At 34.3% G+C, this 17,728-nt stretch overlaps 1 protein-coding gene across 3 annotated transcripts in view; it reads left to right on the top strand.

Annotated features, from left to right (window-relative positions):
• Positions 1–17,728, top strand: part of LOC138176038 (tyrosine-protein phosphatase non-receptor type 12-like) — a 140,265-nt gene that overhangs the window by 99,635 nt on the left and 22,902 nt on the right. For all 3 annotated transcript variants that reach the window (XR_011172149.1, XM_069106777.1, XM_069106775.1), the window contains 5 exons: positions 7,797–8,770; positions 12,971–13,048; positions 14,044–14,114; positions 14,825–14,855; positions 17,094–17,204. Coding sequence is in view for 2 of the 3 variants with exons in the window: in XM_069106777.1 (XP_068962878.1) it covers positions 7,797–8,770; positions 12,971–13,048; positions 14,044–14,114; positions 14,825–14,855; positions 17,094–17,204 (1,265 nt within the window). In the remaining variant the exon portion in view is untranslated. The remainder of the gene's footprint in view (positions 1–7,796; positions 8,771–12,970; positions 13,049–14,043; positions 14,115–14,824; positions 14,856–17,093; positions 17,205–17,728) is intronic.

Here is a 17,728-nt window from a genome sequence, read left to right as displayed (position 1 = left end):
CTAGAAAGTTAGATAGGGTATGGGGGAGGACATGAGAGCAAATTGGGGGAAAGGGGTATTCAGTAGGCTTTCTGTCTTGGGGTGGGGTAGGGGAAAGATGGGGAGAAAATTTGTAACTCAAAATCTTATGGAAATGAATGTTGAAAACTAAAGATAAATTAAAAATTAAAAAAAATCAGAGTATATGAACGTGGTTTGTTAAGTGTGTAGAAGACTTGAGTGAACAGTAAATAGACCTGGATAACTGGATAAAGACTTTTAAAGGATCTCATACAAATTCCTGCTGATAATTATTATGAGATTTTTATTCTGGAAACAAAAGATATGACCTGAAAGTAAGGCTTTTTAGCACAAAAGACAGGAAAATTTTATACATGTCAATTAAATTAATGTTCCATTTAAAAAAATATCTCATGGGTCTGTGTAATCCTAGTTTTACCTGACACTAGCATTACCTTAAACTGTTCCTGTAACCACACACATATTCTTCTACTCAACCCTGCTGGTAAAAGAGAAGTCAAGTCAAGGTTTGTAGAACAAATTGAGAATTTAGTGAACAAAACAATTCCTTTTGTGTTGTCTTTTTAATAATAAGGCCTATAAAAAACATATGGGTTACTCTTTTAACGAATACCATGACTGTTCTGTCTGGACTGAGGTCAGGTAACTTATACAGTAAATTAATATTTTACCATATTGTGGGATGACTGAGGTTGAGGGTTTGTGATTTTATGTGGAATAAAAATATAAGCATTCTCTAAAACAGTATTAAATGTCTTTAAGTGTTGTAAGCTAGATGTTTTTTTCCTTCTAGTTTCTTTAATATTATTTTAATGTTGAAAAATAACCTTGGAAATGAAGGGAAAAAAAGGTATTGGGTGAGAGCCCTTCTATATTTTTAAGCTTCAAATGGTATCTTCTTCCTCATGCCATTCTTTAGAGCATGGAAAAACTTAAACATTTGGAGTGGATAGTTGATTTCTGATGATTCTATATGCATAGTAATAATAAGCTGGATAGTTGGAAATATTAGATCAAGTGAAAACATTGTTATTATGCATTGAAAATGACAGAAGAATAAAGGTTTTTAATTCAGCTTATCAGACCAAAAATTAAGGCAGAAAAGCATAAAAAAATCTTCAGCTTTTAGTTTGTAACTACCACTCAAAATTTGGTCAATGAAAAAGAAAATTTTTTTCACATTTTATTTTGTAATTCTGTACTCAACAATCATCAACTATGAGCAAAAGAAAAAGAACTATTTATGAAAGCATAAAACTTATCTATAGATTATTTTTGAAAGAATCTTGCATTTGACGTTTTCATTTCACATAACCTGCTTCTATCTCCTCTGAATCCCAAAATAAACTTAATAAACATGGTAAATCTATAAATCAACAAGCATCTAATAGGAGCGGAACTCTGCTGGGTTCTATGGAGACAAAGACAAAAACAAAACCGTTCCTCCCAATAGGAGCTTCCTTTCTGTTGGGGGAAAGAACAGTCTGTACACATGAAAACTAATGCAAAATATATACAAATTAATGGTGTTAACTGCTAGAGGACTCTGAAAGTGCAGGAAATTAATTTTGAAGGAAGCTGGATTCTGAGGCAGAGAAGAGAGTATGTTCCAGGCATGGGGGACATTCTCTTACAAAGGCATAGAAACACAAGAATGGAATATCAGTTACAAAAAAACAGCAAGTAGGCAGGCCAGTGTAGCTAAAATGTAATAAATTCCCAGCACAAAAGTTGGCATCTTGTCCTTGATGAAGCCTCACTGGAGGAGCAGGGGGATGTTATGGCCAGACTTGTGTTTTAGAAATATCAGTTTGGTAGCTGTGTGGAGGGTGGAATTTGAAAGGAATTTGACTCTCTGGGTCAGGGGGATTATTGTACTCATCCAGACTAGAATTGATGATGACCTGAGCTAGAGTGGTAGCCATGGGAAAAGTGGAGAAGAGGATAGAGATAAAGTTATCAAGTTAGAATTAGCAAGACTTGGTAATAGATTGAATATGGGAGGAGGAAGGAGAAGAGTCAAGTATGATTCTTGGGTTGTAAACACAAATAACTAGTAGTGGTGTCCTCCACAGAAAATAAGAGAGTTGAGGTTTTCATGAGTTCTCTTTTGGATGTGTTATATTTGTGATGCTTGTGGGCCATACAACTGGAAATATTTAATAAGTAACTGATGATATGGAACTCAAGCTCAACCCTGGACTCTGGGAATACAGAGGTGATTCAATCCCATAGTAGCTTTATGAGCTCACTGAGATCAAATATGGTGAGAAGCACAAGGATAGATCTTTGGAGATACCCAGGGCTAGAGTATAAGACATGGGCAATGAAACAAAAAAGAAGACTGAGGAATATGAAGATCAGAAAAAATAAGTGGGCAAGAGAAAAGGCCATTGGACTTGGCAGTTAAGAAATCACTAGTAACTTTGAAGAGAATAGTTTCAGTTGAATTACTAGATATGGAAGCAATCAACTAACAAACATTAAGCACCTAATCTGTGTTAGGACTGTGCTAGGCCCTGGGGATACAAAAAAGAGGTGAAAGACAGCTCCTGCCTTTTAGGAGCTTATAATTTATATTGTAATTAACTGATTGCATGTAAACAAATGCATACCAAAAAAGCTATATGCAGTATAAATAGGAAATAATTAGCAGAAGGAAGGCACTAGAATTAAAAGGGAAAACTTCTAGTAAAAGAAGGGATTTCTATTGGGTCTCTTTTTTGACAGACACCTAAATTAATGTTTATTAATTGCCTAAAAAATGTATAATTTTTTTTGTACCCTCTGCCCCTTTTTCTATTACCACCATTGCAGAGTTTGAAGGGGCCTACCAAACGTTGAAAATACATTTTTTTTTTTTGAGGGCAATTGGGGTTAAGTGACTTGCTCAAAGTCACACAGCTAGTTTTTGTGTTAAGTGTCTGAGGCCAGATTTGAACTCAGGTGCTCCTGACTTCAGGGCCGGTGCTCTATTCATGGTGCCACCTAGCTGCCCTTGATGGAGAATAATTATATATTTTTCTTTGTTTTGTGTTATATTGTAAATGGTTTCAGACAAGGTATGGACACATCTAAGAATGACAGTTATTAATGGCTACTAAGAGAAGATGGGTTATGTGTAACTTTTAAGGGTAATATCATCCAGGCCAGCCCTGCCTTTTTGTAAGCTAGTCCATTGCAACTCTGATTGGCAAAACTAGACTGCATGAAACATGAAGATGAGATAGAATAGGAAGGCAATCATTCATAATTTTTGGTGGGAGTTAAACACATATTCAAAGGGCTATACTTTTACAAAGTGAAAAAAAAATCCCCAAGGGAGGGAGTCTATTGTTTCTTGTTGACCAAGGCATTTCTTTTTTAGAAAAGGCTGTTATCTTCTCAGCTACATGAAATCAACTTTAAAGACATATTCCCTGGATTGTAGAATTCCTTTTTTTTTTAAGTCATGCAAAACATTTTCATATTAGTCATGTTGTGAAAGAAAACATAGACTCCTTTTCCCCTCTCCCCGCAAGGGAAAATAAAGCTTAAAAATGTATACGTCAGTCTTTATTCATACACCATTAGTTCTTTCTCTAGGGATTCATCATAAGTCCTTAAAATTTGTTTTGGATTATTTTACTGCTGAGAATAGCTAAATCAGTCACAGCTGGTCATCTTACCATATTGCTATTACTTCGTACACAGTACATTTCACTTTGCATCAACTCATGTAAGTCTTTCCAGGTTATTCTGATAGCATTCTGTTCGTCATTTCTTATAGCACAATAGTATTCCATCATCATCATATACCATAATTTGTTCAACTTTTCCCCAATTGATGAGCATCATTTCAATTTCCAATTTGCCACCAGAAAAAAGCTGCTATAAATATTTTTGTACATATAGGTCCTTTTCCTTTTTTTTTTTTTTTAAATCTCTTGGACACAGACCTAGTAGTGATATTGCAAGGTCAGAGAGTATGTGTGGTTTTTATAGCCCTTTGGTGGACCTAGTTCCAAATTGCTCAGTAGAATGACTGAATTAGTTCACAACTCCACCAACAGTGCAATGTTTTCATTTTACTTGAATTGTTTCTTTCTGGCTGTTTGCAATATTTTCTCCTTGATCTGGAAGCCCTGGAATTTAGCCACAATATTTGTAGGAGTTTTCATTTTGGGATCTCTTTCAGAAGGTGATTGTTGAATTCTTACAATTTCTTTTTTACTCTCTGGTTCTAGAGTATCAGCAGATTTTTCTGGATGATTTCTTTTTCTTTTTTTTTTTTCCATTTTTCAAATGCTTTATTAACTTCTGATTTACATCATTCATTTCCGCCATATTTTGAGTTACAAATTTTCTCCCCGTTTTTCCCCTACCCACCACCCCAAAATAGCAATTCCACAGGATATCCCCTCCTCCAATCTGCTCTCTCCCATAACTTCTCCCATACCCCTTTTGACTTTTCCAGTAGGGCATGGTGGATCTCTATGTCCCAGTGCCTGTATATCTTATTTCCCAATTGCATGTAAAATAGTAATGATAATAGTATATATGTAATTTTAAACATTTGATTTTAAAACTTTGAATTCCAGATTCATTCCCTTCCTTCCTTGTCACCCACCCCTACTAGGAAGAAAAGCAGTTCAGTATAGGTTGTACATGTGTAGCTAATGCAAAATATTAACATAGTAGATATATTGTAAAAGACTGACTATATTTCCCTCCCTCCTATCCCACCTCCCACTTGTTCTATTCTCTACTTTGATCCCATCCCTTTTTAAAAGTGGGTGCTTCCAACTCCTCCCCCACCCCAGCCTGCCCTCCCTTCCATTATCCCCCCCTCTCATCCCCTTCCCCCCTACTCTCCTGTAGGGTGAGATACCCTATTTAGTGTGTATGTCATTCCCTCCCTAAGCCAAATTCAATCAGAATAAGGTTGACCCATTCCCTTTTTGACTTCCTGTTCTTCCCCTCCATTGTAACCATTTCCCCTTGCCTCTTCTATGTGAGATAGTTTACCCTATTCTGTCTTTCCCCATCTCCTCTCATTATATTCCTCTCTCACCTCTTAATTTCACCTTTTAAGTATCATCCCTTCCTATTAAATTGGACCTGTGCCCTCTATCTGTGTATACCTGTAAACATATACACACACATTCACATATGTATTCATATGCCTTATACCCTCTGATATAGCCATATATATATGTATATGCATATATATATATATATATAAAAATTCTATTTTCATACTGAGGAAAGTTTTATCAGTGACAATTATCGTTTTTCCATGTAGCAATGTTAATAGTTCAACTTTGATAAGTTCCTTATGATTTCTTTTCCCTGTTTACCTTCTTAAGCTTCTCTTGCTTCTTGTATCTTAATGTCAGATTTTCTATTCAACTCTGGTTTTTTCATCAAGAATGCTTGAAAGTCCTCTCTTCCACTGAATGACCATATTTTCCCCTGAAACATGATACTCAGTTTTGCTGGGTAGGTGATTCTTGGTTTTAATCCCAGCTCATTTGACCTCCAGAATATCATATTCCAGGCCCTTCGATCCCTCAGTGTAGAAGCTGCCAGATCCTGGGGTTATCCTGATTGTATTTCCACAATATTCAAATTGTTTCTTCCTGGCTGCTTGTAATATTCTCTCTTTGATCTGGGAATTCTGGAACCTGGCTATAATATTCCTAGGAGTTTTCTTTTTGGTATCTTTTTCAGGAGGTGATTGGTGGAGTCTTTCAACCTCTATTTTGCCTTCTGGTTCTAAAACATCAATCAGGGCAATTTTCCTTGAGAATTTTTTGGAGGATGATTTCTAAGGTCTTTTTTTGATCGTGGCTTTCAGGTAGTCCAGTAATTTTTAAATTATCTCTCCTGGATCTGTTTTCCAGGTCAGTGATTTTTCCAGTGAGATATTTTACATTGCCTTCTATTCTTTCATTTGTTTGGATCTGTTTAACAGCATCTTGATTTCTCATTAGCTTCCATTTGCTCCAATCTAATTCTGAAGGAATGATTCTCTTCAGTGAGCTTTTGAAATTCTTTTTCCATCTGGCAAATTTGGCTTTTTTAGGCATTCTTCTCCTCATTGCCTTTTTGAGCTTCTTTTGCCATTTGAGTTAGGCTGTTGACTCTCATTTCATAATTTTCTTGCATCATTCTAATTTCTCTTCCCAATTTTTCCTCCACTTCTCTTATCTGCTTCTTAAGGTCCTCTGGCCTGTAACCAGCTCATATTTTCCTTTGAAGCTTTTGGTGCAGGAGTTCTGACTTCACTGTCTTCCTCCTCTTCCATGCTTTGATTCTTTTGGTCCCCCAAATAGGAGTGTAAAGTTGGGCTGCTCTGTTTGTTTTGCTTCCTTTGCCTTCTCATGTTGCCCCTCAGTCACTTGACCCCTGGGCTGTTTGCCACAGTAGGACTCTGCCACTAGACAGGGGAGCTTCTGTCCCAAATGCTGGGGTTTTCTCAGCTGCCGGAGGTATTAGTTGGGTGCCCTCTCTGAAGCCTCCACATGCTCTGGCAAGCTGGACACACACCCCAGGACCTCCACCCTAGATTGCAATCCAGATCCAAGCAGGTTAAAGCAAGAGCGATTCCCCCTCAGACTGGTCACTTGGTCCCCCTACAGTCTGCAGGCCAGGAGCTGAAGCTTCAGTGTGGTGCCAGCTGCGCCAAGGTGTCTCAGCGGCTTCTCGCCCTGGGGGCAGAAGCTGATGCACTCCCAACTACTGGTCTCAAAGTCCAGACTGCACTGACCTCTCACTTTGTCCTTCGCATCTGTGTGTTGATAAATCTGGAAACGGCCACAGCTGCTGGTGATCTGGAGTCCCTCAAGCCGGCGGTTGGTCAGGCCCACCTGGATGATTTCTTAAAAGATGATGTCTAGGCTCTTTTTTGATCATGACTTTCAGGTAGTCTAATAATTTTTAAATTCTCTCTCCTGGATCTGCTTTCCAGATCAGTTGTTTTTCCAGTGAGATAATTCACATTGTCTTCCATTTTTTCATTATTTTGGTTTTACTTATTGATTTCTCATAACGTTATTAGCTTCTATTTGCTCGATTCTGATTTTTAAGGAATTATTTTCTTCAGTGAGCTTTTGTGTCTGTCTCCTTTTACATTTGGCCAATTATACTTTTTAAGGAGTTTTTTTTCTTCAGTGAATTTTTGTGTTTCTTTGTCCATTTGGCCAATTCTGCTTTTTTTAAGGCATTCTTCTCAGTGGCTTTTTGTACCTCTTTTACAATTTGCCCCATTTTGTTTTTTAAGGTGTTGTTTTCTTTAATATTTTTCTGTGAGATATTTAAGAGACACAGAAGGCAAGTTGAGATGAGGTGAGGATCAAGTGAAGGTGTTAGAATGAAAGAGGAGAGGGAAAGGGAGCAGGGGGGAGTGAAGGAGGAAAGGAAAAGGACTGAGAATGTGTGGGGGTGTGGGAAGGGGTACAGAGAGAGAGGTGTCAGCATGCACTAGCTGTCACAATTATGTATTGGAAAGAGCACTGATTGACCTTGGAGTCAGACAATTTAGGTTCAGATTTCAGTTATGTCACTTGATAGCTTTATGGCTTAACATATTACTTTTTTCTGGAAAACAGAAAAAATACATGTAATAGTACATTCCAACCAGGTTAGAATTGAATGAGATAAAATGGCTATGAAAGCATATTATGAACTCAGTGCTACCATGCAAATAAGTTACTATCATTAAACAATTATATCATTACAAATTTCACTGACTTATACTTGAGAAATTTAATGTCATCTATTTTTTTTCTCAGTTGCCTTGTCGAAGGGGATGCTAAAGAAGAAATATTACAGCCTCCAGAACCTCACCCTGTACCACCCATCTTGACACCTTCTCCTCCTTCAGCCTATCCAACAGTTACGACAGTATGGCAAGACAATGACAGATACCACCCAAAGCCTGTGTTGCATATAGTTTCCTCAGAACAGCAGTCAACAGACCTCAATAAAAATTATAATAAATCAACAGAACTTCCAGGGAAGAATGACTCAGTAGTTGAACATACAGAGAAGAAATTGGAACGAAACTTGAGTTTTGAAATTAAAAAGGTTCCTCTACAGGAGGGACCAAAAAGTTTTGATGGAAATACACTCTTGAATAGAGGACATGCAATTAAGATTAAATCTATAACACCCTGTGCAACTGAGAAACTCTTGAAGTCACAGGAACCAAGTTCAGGGGATTTAACTGAAGATGTTTCTCAAAACTCTTGTGTGGACTGTGGTGTATCACCATCTAGCAAAATCTCAGAAACTACACAAGAAGGAGTGCAGAAAAATTCTGATACACCACCAAGACCAGATTGTTTGCCTCTTAAAGAGAAAGGACATATTATATGGCCATTACATGGTCCTGAAAATGCACTGCCTATTCCTGATGAGTCTGAGAGCAAAGCCTCAGATAACCAGTGTCAGGCTACTAAAACTATTTCTTTAACACCAAGCCCCACGTTACATGTAGAAGCCAGCAGTTTTGTGGATCATGATAGTAATACACCTTTAGTTAGAGCACCCCTCAGTTTTACTAACCCTCTTCACTCTGATGATTCTGACAGTGATGAAGGGAACTGTGATGGAGCCATGCCTAAGAATGTGACTAATATTTCAACAGCAAGTGCTACAGTTTCTACTGCTACTAGCACTGAAAACATTTCTACTAGGAAAGTATTACCAATGTCCATTGCTAGACATGATGTACCAGTTACAATATGTTCAGGGGCTGAAAAAGGTAGGTTTTCTTCAGCTTCACCCAATAGATCTCAAAGTATGATGTAAAGAGTAATAAACCTTTTCAGTTTAAAAAAATTTTTTTTCTAAATTTAATAACCTATATTAGCAAGATTTTTAGCACTTAATGTTTGAAAATGAATTTTGGTTGTTAAGACTGTGTAAGTCACAAATGATGGCAGATTTTTATGTATCAGCCACAAATTGTGGGGAGGGACATTGCAATTCAAAATACTATTGAAACCCATTGCCTGGAGTAACTTAACTGTCTACTTCATATCACCAGTGTTTCTAATGAATGTCCATTAATAATCTTTTTATATTGATGAATAACTTCTCAGATTCCTCTTCTACTCTTAACAGAATTTCACAGTAAGAATGTTATAAGCTAATACCAAATCTTTCTGCTTTGAGTTAAAAGCAAGAAGTAGCATTTTCAACATCTCTGGGCTTTCTAGCTAATTAAACTGGAGAATGTGTCACATTTGTCTTTTCATGCACATTGAGCTAATGATGCTTGTCAGTTGTAGCAACCACATATAATCTGAAGGGTAATGATATAGAGGAAACAATCAGAGACTAGAATAGAGCTTTATAGATAAGACTGCCCCTCTAAAGTGAAATTTTTTTTAAAAAGAAAACAGGAATATACTAAAATTTATACCAATTCTTAGCCTAAAGAACTAAGGTTCTTTATAAGCCATATTTTTGGGAAAAAGACGCCTACATTTCACCAGACCAGTGTACATAATTATATTCTCATATGTATCACGTGTGTGTGTATGACAGACAGATACACACATAAATAATATGCCTATGGCACTTCTCTTCACAATTTAACTATCATTTGTCTTTTTTTGGTGACTGCTACCTTCATTAAAATAATGTTTGAAGAAAAGTAATAATTTGTTCTTTGGTTTTTAAAATAACCCTTTTTAGTGTAGTAAATGGTAATGGAGGTAATGGTTACTACCATACAACAGAACAGAAATGTAAATACAAGTAACCTACTTATCAGTTTGGCCATTGTCCATATTTTACTAGTAACTAAGCAGTATATACACAAATGTCATAAAACATACCTGTTTGCAAGTACTATGTACGGGGTTGATTATTTTTTTCCTTTTTTTTTTCAGGCACACAGTAATTGTGTGTATATTATATATACATGTGTACTATGTATACACGTTTGAAAAACTTTGGAAAATAAAAGCGTATTACACATTGTTTAAATTATTTTAAAATTGTAATGCACACACAAACACATTTACATACATACGTATACACACACAGTTTAAATGGTGCCTTTATTTTCCAAACATTTTATCTTTCTATTGCTCTGGATATTATTCCCTAAGATAGACTGTGGCCAAATCTATCTGAGTTATTATTGGGTCTTATGTGAAGATTTTGGTTTTTTTTTTTTGGAATTCCTGTTTTATTTTAATTTTTATTGTCTATAGAAAGCAGTTAATGACAGTTGCCACACTGTCAACTTAATATCATTTAATCTTTTAAATGCCTTCCTCTCCCCATCTACTACTAGATCTTGAAAAATAATTCCCAAACTAACTGCATAGTGTGCTTATATCAGGCTAAATAACGTATTTTGTGTTTTATTCTTGGGGAATTATTTTACTCATATTTTTGCCCATGTTTGAAGAAAAAAAAATGATTTAGGGAGGAGAATGTAGGAAAGGAATTGTTGTTAGGAACAATATGATTTCAGGAGTGTATTGTCTTTTAATAACTTACTCTAAAAGGATAGATGAAATAGCCCGTTTTTTTTTTATCATTATTTTGTAATGTTTTTGTTATTTTTACTCATTTTAACTCAGTGAAAATGGGCTACTAAATAAGCTTTACATTAACAAAGCATCACTTACTCACTTTCTAATTACGTTTTTATTGCTTTGGATGAGCCACTGATAGAAGTATAAAATGTTTCTTCTTAGAAACCTTGTTTATATCTTCTCAGTGGACAAAGTAGTGGATAGAACACAGAATATGGATTGTCAGGGAGTCCTGAGTTCACTTGCTAGTTATTTGACCGTGAACAGTCTTTTCCTCTATCTACTCATCTATAAAATGAGGGTAATAATAGAGTCTGCCACACAGGGTTGTTGTGAGAATAAAACAAGATAAAATTTAAAGCCTTTTAACAACCTTAAATCTGTACAACCTTATATATAAATGTTATTATCATCATTAATATTAGCTACCTTTGACAGTGGCAATTCTAAAGGATCCTTTTTTATAAGAGACTTGTCTGATCAGTAGTCCTAGAGATCCAAGTTTTTTTTTTTTATTAAAATCATTGTGTGATTTAAGTGCTAATTGTCTTTGGAAAATGTTTTTACTAATTTTTATTTTAATTTAGAATAGTGGCTATTAGTCAGATTTTCTCAAAGCCACATTCTATTGGACTACATATTGAATGTTATTTTTGAAAATGCCTATGGAGATTGTACAAACTGTTAACTGACAAATCTTAATTTTTCTCTTAGGAAATTGTTGTTGATGAATCTAACTTAAATTTTGGGTTATTTTAAGAGCAAAGGATGTCAAAAGAGTAAGTTTCTAGGAAGATAGATTACAGAATCTATGTGCAGTATAACTGATGGGGGAGTCTAATTTGACTCGAATATATACACTCCTGATATAAAGATCTTGGGTTGCTTGGTTGTACAGCCAGAGGCTATATAACACATAGAGGCAGTCAGGATTTTAGATCTAAAGTTGGGAGAAACACCATAAAGCATTTATTCAAGTTCCCCTCATTTTACAGGTGATACTGAAGACAAGAGAAACTAAGTGACCCACTCAAAGACAAATTTAATTGTGTGAGAGGCCGGATTTGCCCCTAGATTTTGTTACTCCATCTGGTCTGCCCAGAGTGTGTGTGTAGATGGCTCCATGTAAACCAAAATTCTCAAAAACGCAGCCTACAATATTCCCTAGTAGGACTGAGACCTGATTAAAATGTAATTGGGAAATATTTAAGAAAAAAAATATTAACATTTATATGTGGTTTTAAAGTTCAGTTTGCAGCCTTAGAGATCCTATTGTACTTGAGTTTGACACCACTGGTGTATACAATCACTACTATTAGAAAAAAACAAAATCATGGCAGGTTATTAAAGTTGCCTTTGTAGACAAAAGAAAGTACAAAAAACACTTTCAATAATCTTCTGGTGGTGAGCCTGTTCCTGTACTCTGTCTTTAGGACCAAGGTTTTAGAATAGGAATAGTGACAATTATTTTCTTAGATGTCGTGTGTATTCTGGATTACTTAAAATAAGGATGTTAAGTCCAGTAGGAGTATCAGTGAATTTCCACTATATTCTGTGACATCTCCAACTGAGCTGCTGGAGTATGTGTTTCCATCCATATAGAGACTGTCAGGGTCAGTCCAAGGGAAAATAACTATGTCCTTAATTCAGCTTCTCATTTTCTTAGCCTTGTCTTCTCTTCTGCTACTCTTTATTTCCCCTATCCTAGGTGGTCTTATTTGTTTTTTGGCCCCTCTCCCCTGTCAAACTCATGGAAAAAGTTACTGGTAAAAGTCACACTGAGGTATAAACGACTGATAAACTTTTTTTACTTCACAAATGTCTTGCAATTTAGTTACTAAAAAACCTTCTTGGCTTAAGTTAAAGAATGAAACTTTAATTGTAGAATTTATAAGGGAACTTTTTTAATATCTCCTGAAATTCCAGCAAATAGGTTGCCTATTTTCTCTACTGAGGGAAATTGTGGGAGCCAGTCCTAGTTAGTACAAAGGGTAATACTTTTAAGGCTTCGTGTGTAGGCAGGAGTGGGGAACAGATTTGTTATGTGAAGTTTGGATTCAGTCAGAGGGCTGCACTTGAGGACCTAAGAGAGCCACATGTGGCCTTGAGGCTGCAGGTTCCCTACCCCTGCTCTAGGACTTCAAGAGAAAATTTGTGGGAGAATTGTCTTGTTAAAAAATACATTTATAGATTCAGTTCATGTTGCTTTTTGTTTTAGTATTTGGCTTCCTCAGAATGGATGGTAGAAATTAAGGAATAAATCGATTATGCTATTTTTGTAGTTTTACTTTTTGTTTCTTTGAGGAGTCATTAAGTGTCTGCTGAAATAATTGAAATGAATATAAGAAAATTTTCATTCTGTTTAAATGACATTTACTTTCATTCTTAATCATGTGTATTTAATTTAGATGTTGATGTTAGTGAAGAGTCGCCTCCCCCACTGCCTGAAAGAACTCCTGAATCTTTTGTATTAGCAAGTGATCATAGTGAGTTTCTTTTATATCATTACACTTTTTAGGTTTTGATAAAATATTTCACTTAATATGTTGATATCTCCTTACCATATTATTTAAACTCTGAATTTTAAAGATACTTTAAAAGCTGTAATTTAAAAGCATTTTAAATAACATCTAATATAAAGAATTTTTATTGATGTAACTTTTAGATTAAAAATTTTATTTCAAACTTAACTGGTATTTCTGTGAAACAATTTTATTTAGCATTGCTTTTTTTATTTATAAAACCACTGAATTTGCCAGAACAAATCAGTGTAACAAATCAAAAATAGAATCAAATATCAGTGTAATGACATTTTTTTTCCCTGTGGTATGCCTATTGATGACTTTATGTTTAACTAAATTAAGCTTTTCATTTTGAGAGAGCAATAACTGGGCAAATATGGAAGTTACTTCTTGAAGATAAATATTTTTAAAGACATTAGAAACTTCAGAACTGTCAAGTTACACTTAATGACATTTTTATTATGTTCTTATAACATAAACAGATTTTTAATTATGATGTAATTCCAGGGTCCTTCAAATTCCAAGGCTTATTATTAGTTCTTTCTTTAGACTAAGCAAAGTGGCACTTGTACAGTACAACCGCATATTTGTATTGACTTCCTTAATTACTGGAATTTACTTCTCTGATTTGTTTTTCACCAGTATTTCACCAATATTTTTGATGTTTTATTGACTATCTAATGCTTGCAATGCTTACAAAAAATGTTTTATTCTAAATATATTTTATATGACTGGTTTTATGTCTTATAATTTAGGGATTGTTGAGTTTTATGGCACACACACACACGTGTGTGTGTATTATTGGAAATTGTTTAAACAGTATATATACAATTTATAGTCAGCATTCTAAAAAGTTTGCATCTTATGTGGTCTGTTTATATATATATATATTACTGAAATATAAAAGAATTTCACGTTCAAAGAATTTTGATTTTGATCATAAGATCCATTTTTCTCAGACACCCCTGCAAGGTCTGCTGAGTGGAATGAACTTCATACCGAAGAGCAGTCTGAACAAAAGAAATCTGAAGTAAGAGTTTAATTTTGGGAATGGAACAATCAGCTTAGAAAGTTTATTCTTTTGTTTATATTTTTAGGGGTGATTTTTTGGCATTACTTAAATTTAGATCTGCAGGTTATAATTTATAAATTAGCATTATTAGCACTATGTTTTAACAAGCTCCACACACACACACACACAATTTGTTTCTAAATTTTTAGCTGATTGCAAGATTTGTTACCTGAAATGAAAATGAAAAGGCAAACATGAATTACACCTAACAAATAATCACATTTCACTTTTCACACACATTGTAGTGTTATCAGAAATTGGATTTGATTTCCCCCTGTAAAATGTGAATAATAGTTAATAAGTATAATGTTCCAGAATGAACATTGAGAACGAATATAGGTAAGGACCCTGTGGCCCACCTTGTCCCTTACCTGCACTCTCTTATCATCTAGGAAATATAGCTAAAGTCCTAGTTGTAGGATATAGGTAGCTAGTGATACCAGCCTTTCCACATACTGTTTGGAAAAGGTAAGGTAAATTCTCTCTCACCCATGCATACTAAAATATGGAAAATAGCATGTCATGTTTCATGGTTTTTATTTAAACTACATTGGAAGCACTATTGTTCTCCTTAGTATCACTTGGAGAGTTATAACATTCCCCTGATTTTTCTTTTACATTATTTTTGTGTACAAAAAGTTAAATATTTCCAAATGATTATTTAACAGGTCTTGATTTCTGCTGAGAATAAAACATGTGGTAAGTGATTTAAGCTTTCTTTCCATTTTGTTTTCAACATTGATGAAAAATATTGAAGAATTCCATTCTTTTAGACCTTTGAGTTACATTTTGCTATCTACTTCAATGGATACATGATTTCATCACTGCACTTTCAGTTCATCCAGGTCATCTTATTGGTTCAACTCTTGTTCATATCTTCTTACAAATCTTTTGGGACATCTACTTAACATATTGGGATCCATCTTCTTATAGTCCCCCACCTCCTTTTCTGGTCATAAATCTCTTTGACAGTATCTTTTGATACTACTTCTTACACATGATTCATTGTTTTTAATGGATTGTTTTTATATGCTGCAGTTTTGGGGGTTTTTGGTGACCTTCCTATGTCTTTCCATTGTCATTTCAGTGTACTCAAACTTTTAAGGTAATTGCTGCCCAGAGATGTGAAATACGAATACAGACTGGATTTGGTTCCTTGTTGTTTCCTATATTCCTGTATTTGAAAAAAATTATCTGAATTAACCCACCTGATATGTTTTGATTGTGACAAACCCATCCCTTCTGTAAAAGCATAAATTTTCATTTATTTTAGTCAAGATTTATAAGGCTGAAATTCAAATTAGAAACTCAGTCAAATGAATTTGTCATAATTAAGTCAATCTAATATATATTACATATCCTGATTTATTTACTTTATATATTTAATATACCATTGAATTGTAACTATAATTTCAGTCATGCCAAAACTAATTATTAATAATATTGTAATCAAGTGTTTTAATGCTTGATATTGCAGCTTAATAACATACTTTATTGCTTTTTAAAATTAAAATTATGCATCTTAGCAAACTTCAGTTTGCTTAAATTGACCTTGTTGGGGATAAGGTTTCATATTTTCTTTTAGGTATAAAGGTCAGCAAGTTCATTACTAATTCATTTTAAAAATGAAAATAGTTAACATAATATTGCTAAAAACTGATTTTTCTAAAAGGTAAAGTTGTTTTGCATTTTAAAAATTGAAATATCTAGGGAACATATAGCTTTAAACAGATTCTGCATATAAGTCAAAAAGCAGTATAGAAATCCTGCACTATAATATATTGATGAACAGACTTGGACTATGTTTGCCAAAGATCTTTTGCATCAAGTAGAGTAGAGTAGAGCAGTCATATCTGTCATCCCACGTATTCATCCTCTCTTCTCAGATACTTTATAGTTAAGAAACTATCTGTAACTAGAACCAGAATTATCTCTGGATACTATCTCTCAGAATAATAATTCTGTAACATTCGTTTGTTCATTTATAACATTCAACACCAGTTTCAACACAAAATCTAGGAGGGTAAAACATAAGCTTTAGTATCACACCAGTATATTTATAGGCTGTATTTTTCATTTAACTATTTAATTGTTTTGGTGGTGAGAACTGTTAAAATTACAGAATGTTTTAAGTGTTTAAACAAAATGTTTGGCATAGCATATAGAAAGTTGGACTAGAAACCAGGAGGCCCTGGGTTCAAGTGCCTCTGACACATACCTGATTGTGCCACCTTAGGCAAGTAACTTAACCTTATCTAAGACTTATGTTGAAGATAAGGTGCTAACTTTCATTGATAAGTGAGAGTTTTCTCAACTGGGAGTTCTTTCTACCAATGAACCAGGTCTTATTCCTCTCCCTTTAAGTACTTAAGACCACAAATTTAGATTTGGAGAATACCTGAAAAATGTTCTCCATTTATATAAATTGTAACTTGTCCAAGGTCACATGTAGTAAGGGACAGAATTGATAAAAACCCAGGTGTGTGAATTTGACTCCTCTGCACTATCCATTGTACCACACTCTTTCATAAAATAACCGCACAGTTCAGAAGATGGTTACAAAGAAAATACTGTCAAAATAAAGTGCCTTAAACATTCCAGCCCCAGAAACCTAAAACTCTTGTTAAACTTAGCTATTTTTTGCTCCATGGTTGTATCATACTTGCATCCCCATCCCCACTTATGAACATTTCAAAAATGAAAACTTATACTATAGAATAGAAAATGTAAGGCTAATAAAATTGACTCATCAAAAATATAGTCGTTTCATGTTCATGTGACTTTCAGAAACACATTGTTAGTGTTGTTGAAGGTATACTTAGACTTACATGGTTATTTCAGCAATATAATCTGTCTTATTGTCTATATTAAAGTTCTAAATTTACAATGTTAAAAATGATTGTAGCTAATAAATTTTTGTTTTGCTTTGTTTTTTAGATCACCCTGTAGAGAGTGATCAGACAGAGACTAAAATAGAATGTCTACTCCCTACTTTGAGTAACAAAGATCATCTTTCAGAAGAAAGTCCAGCAGAAGCCACAGATATTGGTAATAATTCTATTAATCAATATGCTATTTTTACCTGCCACTGGTTACTGTTCTCCCCAAATTTATAACTAAGCATCAGATGGTTATATTAGAAAGAACAGAAGACCAAATTCTCATAATTCTTGGATTTCCTTAAGATAAAATCAGTAGTGAATCAAACTTTGTAGTGTTTTATGAGTGTAGTGTTCACTGAGTTGATCAAGAAATAAATTGAAAGTATACTTAAATGAATATACCACATCAAAATGAATAAAAAATTAAAGTACAAAGTACTGTTTAAACAGTTTTCCTTTAGTTTTGAAGCAATGTCAAATATATTTATTTTTTTCTTAAGTTGTATCAGGGTTGGTTTTATTCCTGATATTGAATAAAGCATTTTAAATTTGCCAAACAAATTTGTAATGTTTGAGGATTTTTTTTTTAATGTAAAATTCCTTTATGGAAAATTGTTTATGTTCCTAAAGTTAAAGGTACCTGTAGAGTGAGAAGGCTATAAATAATATGCTTCAAAACTCTGAAAGATG

The sequence above is a fragment of the Petaurus breviceps genome, unplaced genomic scaffold (genome assembly GCF_028583685.1).
Source record: "Petaurus breviceps papuanus isolate PSGF00001 unplaced genomic scaffold, PetGlider_PUasm1.0 80, whole genome shotgun sequence".
NCBI lineage: Eukaryota > Metazoa > Chordata > Mammalia > Diprotodontia > Petauridae > Petaurus > Petaurus breviceps.
The sequence above is the reverse complement of the archived record's forward strand: the minus strand, read 5'-3'. Positions and strand labels throughout refer to the sequence as shown.